At 47.5% G+C, this 9002-nt stretch overlaps 1 protein-coding gene across 6 annotated transcripts in view; it reads right to left on the reverse strand.

Moving 5' to 3' along the window:
* Nucleotides 1-9002, reverse strand: part of Dock7 (dedicator of cytokinesis 7) — a 246024-nt gene that overhangs the window by 9347 nt on the left and 227675 nt on the right. For all 6 annotated transcript variants that reach the window (XM_023718310.1, XM_023718311.1, XM_023718308.1 and 3 more), the window contains 4 exons: nucleotides 8786-8875; nucleotides 8432-8668; nucleotides 7986-8129; nucleotides 7046-7152 (listed from right to left, as the gene is read on the reverse strand). In XM_023718310.1, the coding sequence (XP_023574078.1) occupies nucleotides 7046-7152; nucleotides 7986-8129; nucleotides 8432-8668; nucleotides 8786-8875 (578 nt within the window). The remainder of the gene's footprint in view (nucleotides 1-7045; nucleotides 7153-7985; nucleotides 8130-8431; nucleotides 8669-8785; nucleotides 8876-9002) is intronic.

Below are 9002 nucleotides of genomic sequence, written 5' to 3' on the forward strand. Positions count from 1 at the left end.
GCTTGTTCCACTGAGCCATCCATTTCGTGGCCTTCTGCACTGATTTCCCGCACCCCCATATTCATAATGATGGGATGTGGCTAAGGGTATGCTTGGAAAATAGCCTCAATGCGTATATTCAAAAGGAGGGCTAAAACGGAAGAGTAAGCACCAGACTCAACTCTAAGTACATGGAAGGGATAAAAAAAAGCTGACACAGTATCAAGAGCTGCAAGAGTGGACTGGACTCCTGAAAGCCCAGGCCCTGGCGCTGGACGCAGAGGGACTGCGTGGGCCCGGAAGTTCCCAGCCAGACCGTGACAGGAGTAAGAGCTCACCGCTTAAAACACACATACCGTGCAAAAATGGGTATTCGATAAAAGCTAAAATCATGCTGATTGCTACCAAATTAAACGAGAGAAGGTCAAATATGCCCTACTAGATATTTAGAATTAATTTTTTTTTTTTGGCTGGCTCCGGCTGCCTCAAGGCGGGTCTGGTAAGGCAGGTGGAAGCGAGGATCGAACCCCGGCACCCTGCCCCTGACTGCATTTGCATGAGCAGGCGCTTAAACAACTGAGCTAACGGGCAGCCCCCCACTAGATATTCAAAACGTGAACTACAACGTACGTTTAAAAAGGTGTGTACAAGATATTACATGTAGTTTAATGCAAAAGAAACTGAAATCATATTTTTCTAGATAAATATAGCAAAACCGTTTAAGAAAAAAATGTGAGTAATCCTAAATCCATTAAATAAATTTATTTAGTTATGCCCAAAATCTACCCACAAAGAATATATCAGCATGCAAATTTTAACAAGCAGTTTAGAGACAGCACCAATTTAACAATTATTCCAGAGTACAATAGCAACTAATCCAGAGAGGGGATCTTAACTCGTTTTTGAAGGCTGGGATACAAAAACCTAAAGAGGACTATAAAAAACAAACAAACAAACAAACAAACAAACAAACAAACAAACGGACTGGCAAGATAGCTCAGCGGACTAAGCACCCGTTTTGGCAAGCGCAGGGACCAGGGCTTAATCCTGGCTCCAGCATGCTGCACTGGTCCCATCTCCGGGTGCCGCACACCTTAATCCCAGAGCTGGGGAGGCTGAAAACAGGAGGTCACTACAAGTCTGAGCTGCGGAATGAGACCCTGTACCAAATACATAAATGAAACAAAAACCAAAACCCCAAGGCAAGAGGATCGCAGGTGTGAGCCCAGCCTGGGCAACTCTGCCAGCCCACTCAGAGGGGGTGTGAGGAGGCAGCGTGAAGAGATGGGAGGCTGGGGGTGTGGCCGCAGCTCCAGGGAAGGCCAGGCTCAACGTGCAGTGTCACCAATAAATAAATACTTACAAGTGAGTAAGTTCTAGCTGACTCACACAAATGATTCCAAAGCTCCCAAACTAAGAGGAAAGCCTTCCACCAAGGCAACTGGTAATTAAGGAGATGGAGACGTAGGCCCCCGTCACACGTCACTACGTGCCTACCAGACTGGGAAAAGTTCAAGCGGGAGATGACCGCAGGCATAGGTGAGGGCAGACGGTAACATTAGTGGAAACGAACCCTACTGATGAATCTGGCTTGCACACTTTGGAAAAATGTGGCATGTGCGGGAAGGTGAGCTGTGAGCGACGGTGGCACTAGTGCAGGAACACCCTGGAGAGCGCTGCGCAGGAGCCAGAAACAGGGGGGCGGGCTGCGAGGGGCACGCCCCGCAATTCTCTAACAGAACATAAAGCTACACTGTTATTTTGGGATTCAATCATTTCTGATAAAAATTATACAAAACAACAAAACAATGAGAAGTTACGTACACCAGCTCCCCTGGAGAGAGGGAGGGAGGGAGCAGGTTCGCAGGCTTTTCAACTGGGGATTGAACTCAGGCCCTTAGCTTGCCAGGCAAGCGCTCACTCTACTGAGCCATCTCCCGGGCCCTATCCTTTGTGGGAGGCCATTAACCAGTATCCATTCTATTCCCCTGCTGAGTTACGTTTCTGGTCCTTCCCGCCTCGCCCATTCCCCGTGAGTCTCTGAGTCTCCTGCTATGCCCCAGGGCTGGCATCTTCCCCGTTGCCTAGATACCTGCTGACCCCAAGAGCCCAGACTTCCTCATTCCTACACCCCCATATATACCCAGCAGCTCCCCTGAATAAACGAGACTTGACCAGAATCCTGTCTTGTCTCCATTCTTCGGTCTCCCGTCCTTTGTCCCCTTCTCAATTCCCTGCTCCTCCCCCAGGTGACCTTCGTTGACTGACCCACTGGTTCGGGACAGCCCTTCCTATTCTTTAACAGCAAATGCTAGAAATAGCACTTTTTCAGTCTAATCAAGATGCAATGAAAATAAGTTTTAAAAGACAAAATCCCAAAATAAAAAAAGCAAACACACAGAAAAGTATCATTTTTAGTAATAAAAGCAAACTGAACTGAACTATCACATAAAGCTCACAGAAGACATTCTACTTACACATGAGGCAGAAGAACCATTACTGAGACTGGACACCTGCTCTCACCTTCATGAATCCTGAGAGTCTTTCCCTCTCTCTCTCTCCTTCTCTCCCTACCTTCCATCCATCCATCCATCCATCCATCCATCCATCCATCCATTCATCCATCCATCCATCCATCCATCCATCCTTCCTTCCTTCCTTCCTTCCTTCCTTCCTTCCTTCCTGGCATGCTGGGGATTGAACCCCAGTCCCTGCACCTGCCTAAGTAGGCACTTCAGTCCCCTGAGCTATCTAGCTGGCCCTCCTGAGAAATTTTCTGGGATATGCTCACACCACAAAGATTTCTCTGTACTTTGGCTTGGTAATTTTATACTGGAAATTTTAATTCAATAAAAGAAAAACATTAACTGTGGTAGAACCTGCACCACACTTACATGACTTCAGTTTAAAAAACAGGACTACAGAAGATTACAAGTTGAAAAAGAAAGCCATTACAATAACAGCTTTAACTATAATTGAACAATAAGAATTTAAGCTCCTATGAACGTCACTGACACAAAAATAAATGATAAGGGCTGGGGTGTAGCTCAAGGGCACAGTGCCTGCCTGACAACAGCATGGTCCTGAATTTAATTCCTGGCTACCCCCCTCAAAAAAAGAGTAAACATGAAAACAAAGTAGTATTTGCTGTAATTCCTTTGAAAGGTTTATATTATCTAGTTTTTCAGGGCCCAACTTTATTTTCTGCTCTTTGGACCTTGGAAGGACACGTTTCTATACACGTAGCAGCACATAAGGAGATCTACCGACTGCAGGAATTTAGGGTACTAAAGTAAACACACCAAAAGAGGACACTGCTGGAATTGTGGTTATGATAAAATGTCCCAAAATAATTATCAAGACCAAAAGGCATCTGATTCATGACATTATCTATGACCTAATGAACGGGCACCTGGCTCACAAAGACCTGGGTTTATCTTGTTTCTATTTTTTTTTTTTTTTTTTTGGCACTGGGGATCAAACTCAGGACCTTGCACTTGCTACACAGGCACCTATGCGCTGAGCTATCTCCCGGCCCTATCTTGTTGCTAACTCCCAAATAATTAAATTACTGCTGGCGGTCAGCCCATTCTACACGTGGGCACCAGGTTTCTTTCACGGCTACAAATCACCTTTCCCAGTAAGAAGAGCTATGCGTCCTGCTATTTCCTAACAACACCACTCCAAGGCCACCCAGCTTCTATACAGTAAAAACCATGCAGAGAGACAAGTGACTGAATGAGAGAAGGCACGTGCAAACTATACCTCTGACGCGGCTAACGTCCAAAGCATGCAGAAAGCTACAGAAGATTCCATACATCGAGGCCCCAATTTAAAAATGGACAACAGACCTAAATAAGATATTTATCTGGAAAGAAAACATACAAATGACCAATGATAAAATGTCCAACGTCACTATCATCAGAGAAAGGCAAATCAAAACCAAAGTGAGTCATCACCTCACTCCAGGACAAAAGGGTGTTCTTAAAAAGACCAACGCCAACAAGTGCTGGCGATGCTGGTGGACAGATAAACTAGCGCAGCCATGACGGAGAGTCCACCGGAGCCTGCGATCCCAGGAGGTGTACACACAGAGGAGCGTTAGCCGGCGTGGGGACAGCTGTACTGCCACTGCCACATTCACCTCATCACTGTTCACTGCGGAGACAGAGCACGGAAAGGATGGGCAGATGTGGCAGGGTCCATCACTGTGACCGCACAGGCAGGACTAGAGGACAGGCAGAGGCACGCGCCGCACAACTGAGCCAGCGCGCAGGGTCCCCGACACAGAACGCCGGCCCCCGGAGGGCAGGCTGCGCAGCGCGAGCTTCACCAGGGTGACTGCACGAGACTGCGCACAGACAGTCCTTGTGTATGATTAAGTGACAGTCTTGTGACCAGGCCTGAGTGGCTGCGAAATGATGAGTCTCTGTGACGTGTACATCACAGTCAAAGCAAAAGCCATTCTGAGAACTCTGCTTTAACTGGCACAGCTCTTGTATGCAGAACTCTAAGTCCAAACAGCAGTTAGCAGGCGGGCCATGAAGAGGGGAGTATCTGCAGTTCAAAAATATGGAGAAAGGCTTTCCAATGTTTTCGCCATGAGGGAATGACGAAAGTGTCTGACGAGACATCTGAACACTATACAATGTTACATACATATAATGCACTCACACATATGAACACATGTCATGTACAAATACACATATATAATGTATACATGTATCAAAACAGTACATGGTACTTCAGAAATATGTACCATTTGTATGTTTTTATGTTTCAGTTAAAAATAAATGTTTTAAATCTTGAAAAAAAATTTTCAAACCTGGAATTGAGGGAGCCTGCTGGTTAGCTCAGCTGTTTAAGCACCTGCTCATGTAAATGCAGTCAGGCACAGGTACCACTTTTCGACCCCCACCTCCACCTGCAGTACCAGACCCGCCCTTAAGGCAGCCTGAGCCAGCCAAAAACCAACCAACCAGCCAACCTGGAATTGAATTGAGGACCTTGTGCTTGCCAGGTAGGCACTGTGCCACTGAGCTATATCCCCAGCTCCTTAAAAACTAAATTTAAGTGCAAAAAAATACATTATCAAATCTCAGACACCTAAAAACCTTTTGAGGGCTGGGGAGATAGTTCAGTGGTCTGAGTGTCTGCCTGGCAAGCACAAGGAACCGTGTTTGATCCCTGGAACCACATGTGCTGGCCCTGCCCAGCCACCAAAACTGGGAGTGGTGCCACATGCCTATAACCCCAGTGGCTGGGGAGGCCGAGACAGGATTATCACTACAAGTCTGAGCTGGAGCTGCACAGTGAGACCCTGTACCAAATAATTAACAAAAAAGAAAAAGATTTTGAAAGATTTTCTCAGATGTTTACCACGTTTGAGGAGGAGGAGCTGACAGAAATTTGGGATGAGTACCATAGTAAGAACAAAAGAGGCGCCACTGCAAACCACTTCAACACGCTAGCACTACCCATATTTTTTCAGATAACAAAAGTGAAATAAAATTATCTATCCATTAAAAAACTCATTCAAAAACAAAACTAACTAACTAACTAAATAAAAAACTCATTTAATGGGCTGGCCATATAGCTCATAGGATTAAAGCGCCTACTTAGGCAGATGCGGGGCCTAAGGTTTGATCCACACGTGCTGTGCTGGTGCTGGCCCACCCCTGCCCCCGGGGCAAACTGAGGCAGCAACTGAGACTGGGCATGGTGGCATGCAACTGTAATCCCAGCGCTTGCAAGGCTGAAACAGGAGGATCACTAGAAGTCTGACCTGCGTGGTGAGGCCCTGTCGATCCTGTACTATATAATTAAAAATACCTCATGAAATCGAATGATTTGATAAGAGAGATACATAACCCAAGTGTGGTGAGAAAAGCTGGAAGAGGCAATTAAGCTGGGCTCTGACTGGAGTCCTGACCGCGCCTGGCTGTGTGAGGAGCGGCCACCGAGGGCCCGCGTGCGCCCTCTCGTCTCGCCTCAGGCCCCGCTCCCAGGCGCTTCTTTCATGGAGTCATGGTTTCACCCTCAGTAGACTACTTACCTTCCTCAGACCCTGATCTTGGCTTTTCAGCCTCCCAAGCACTGGGATTATAGGTGTGCACCACCATGCCCAGTCTCGATCGATCAATCGCCCGGCTCAGCGATCTGTTTGCTATCACTTCCCTCTTTTCTGTCAGAAAAACTAGTACTCATCCCCTCAAGCCTTATCCAACGTGTGAAATCCTGCCAAGTCAAATTAATCATTTCCTTTTATATGATCACACTGTTAGGCTGGCCAGTAGACTAAAGCGCCTGCCTAGGCAGAGTGCAGCAGCCGGGGTTGATCCCTGGCCTGCTGCGCTGGCCCTGCCCCCGGGGCGCGCTGAGCCGGGCGATCGAGACTGGCCATGGTGGTGCACACCTATAATCCCAGTGCTTGGGAGGCTGAAAACAGGAGGATCACTACCCAGAGTCTGATCTGGGTAGTGAGACCCTGTAGACCCCATACTAAATACATAAAAAAATAAAATAAAAATAAAAATAAGGGCTGGCCAGATAGCTCAGTGGATGAAAGTGCCTGCTTAGGCAGACGCAGGGGTCAGAGGTTTGATCCCCAGCCTGTTGTGCCAGCCCCACCCCCAAGGCATGCTGAGATGGTGATTGAGATTGGGAGTGGTGGTGCTCACCTGTAATCCCAGTGCTTGGGAAGCTGAAAACAGGAGAATCACTACAAGTCCCATCTGTGTAGTGAGACCCTGTACTAAATATAAAAAAACAAAAATAAAAACAAACAAACAAAAAAAATAAACAAGGGCTGGGGATATAGTTCTATTTGACAGCCCTAGGTTCAATCCCTAGCATTGCAAAAATAAATGTATGAGTGAATAAATAAATAAAATAAAAACACAAGACATTAGAGTTCAAGAGTAGGTACACAATTAAGAACAGTGAGCTCCATGCAGAGCATCTCTCACTTGGGACTACTTCCCCCAGGTTCTCTTCAACAGTGCCCCAGGCCTCACCGTGTCATACTGTGGCACCTGCACACCCTTATGTGGGAAGCCTTGCATACCTTTTAGTGAAATCTTTAAAGCAGAGTCGTAGCTTATTATGATGTCTGAAAAGCTTGGGATCACTGGGTATTTCAGAGAGGAAAACCTGGGCAACTTCCAAAGGCCCCTACAAAACAAGAACATAAACTCGAATGGGTGCCTTCGCCTTCCCCAGGAGCGTGCAGACGGCAGAAGCTGCACTGTGCCTTCGGCCCCGTGAGGGCTGCCCTGTGAACGTGCGCGTCTGCGCTTACAGTAGCACTCTTCACAGACAGGCTGCTTCAGGTTTCCTAGTTTCATGTCTATTCTTCCCAACTGCAATCAGACTAACTTATCAGTTCATTATTCAAAAAGGTGGAGCACACCTTCAAGGACTCGCGACTGCGTCTAGCAACACACGCCGTTTGGGTTTGACACGATTTACTGTGGGTGTGCCCGGTGTCAGGCTATCACACCTCCCTGCCCCAGGGTCAGCCGACACACAGCTTCCCTCAGCATCCTACAGGTGCCCCTCACACTGTGAGCTCAAGCACGTGACAGAGATGGCTTCCATGTCACTTACTCAAGCCTCTGAACTTGTGAAAAAGATCTGGAGGTAACACGGGAGGGTCTAAGATGGGAGAGGTTTACGTGTTCATACACAGCTCTGAAAATGAATCCTTTTAGATCACACTCTTATTACATTTTTTCAGAAACATTAAAGTGACTGAATTCCTTAATAGAATGTATAAAAGTAAGAAAATACAGTAGAGAAGGAGGTATGGGAATCTTCACAGCCAAGGCCAGCACTGAACAACTGCTTTCGCCTGGCCTCATCTGGCTGCGCTTCGCTCGGCTCCTTCCGACGCAGAGCCTTCCCACTGGACTCTGCACCTCTGCCATCCTGTGGGACGCACCACCCGAGTTATCATGAGTCCTGCTTATCCCGCAAAGTGTGCAGTGCCAGCGAAGGGTGCCAACCTGATTCACCGTCGTGCCCACGGATCCCTGGAGCACCATCTGCAGCATTTTGGGGTCTGCTGGATCCTGATGTGTTGCAAATGCCAGCTCCTGGGTCTTTTTCTGCATATCTTCTATGGCAACCTCCACAGGCGTTAAGATGATCTGAGCAGAACACAACTCTTAGATCAGCGCGAGCCTGAACACTCCTGTGAGGGGCTTTATATAATCCATGAAAATGAGAAAACTGGGCACCAACTATGTGCTCTTATATAACAACAGCATTCCAAACTTGATCTCTCTCTGAACGAAGCAGAAAACAAAAAAGACTTTTTAAAGCGTAAGTTAAGGATGAACTGGGGCACTGAAAAGGGCGCCCAGAGCGATCCCCAGTGGAGCAGCTTGAGCGGGCCCGGAGAGGACAGCAAGAGCCCCCGCAGCGGCGCCGCTCCCCAGCGCAGCCTTACCTCTTCCTTGTGAACGACGTTGACCCTCGTTTTAATGTAGGGAAAGGCGTGAGAGGTGGTCAGGATGGTCTTGCGCTTGAACTGCTCATGGAGCTCCCCGTGGGCGCGGCCGTCTAAGGTGAAGGGGGTGCAGTACATGAAGCGGCGAAGATTGTAATTTTTGTCAAAATACGTGATCCGGTCCTTCATTTCATACGTGTCAAAGTACGGCTCCACGTAGGTAATCTGAATGTAGGCCTGGAGGGAAGGGGAAGAGTCTTGATTCCCCAGGTGCAGCCACCCGTCTGCGCTTCTCAAGCAGAACTGCAGAGGAGCTCAAAGGCTCGCCCCGGCGCCACCCCAGCCTCACTGTACCTTGCTAGGGCCTAGTTTACATTTGTCCACGGGGTTAGAGTCTTTGACCACTTCTACCACATCCTCTCCAAATCTTTCTCCATAAAATCCCTGCAAGAAAGAAAAAGAAAACTTTTATATGAAGTTAGCAGGACTAGTAAACAGAGATGGCTTCTGAGCAAAGTCTGGCGATTTAGTCATTATTGTCACTTGTTGCAAAGTGATAATTTCTTTCTTT

The sequence above is a fragment of the Octodon degus genome, unplaced genomic scaffold (genome assembly GCF_000260255.1).
Source record: "Octodon degus isolate 3935 unplaced genomic scaffold, OctDeg1.0 scaffold00057, whole genome shotgun sequence".
NCBI classification, from domain to species: domain Eukaryota; kingdom Metazoa; phylum Chordata; class Mammalia; order Rodentia; family Octodontidae; genus Octodon; species Octodon degus.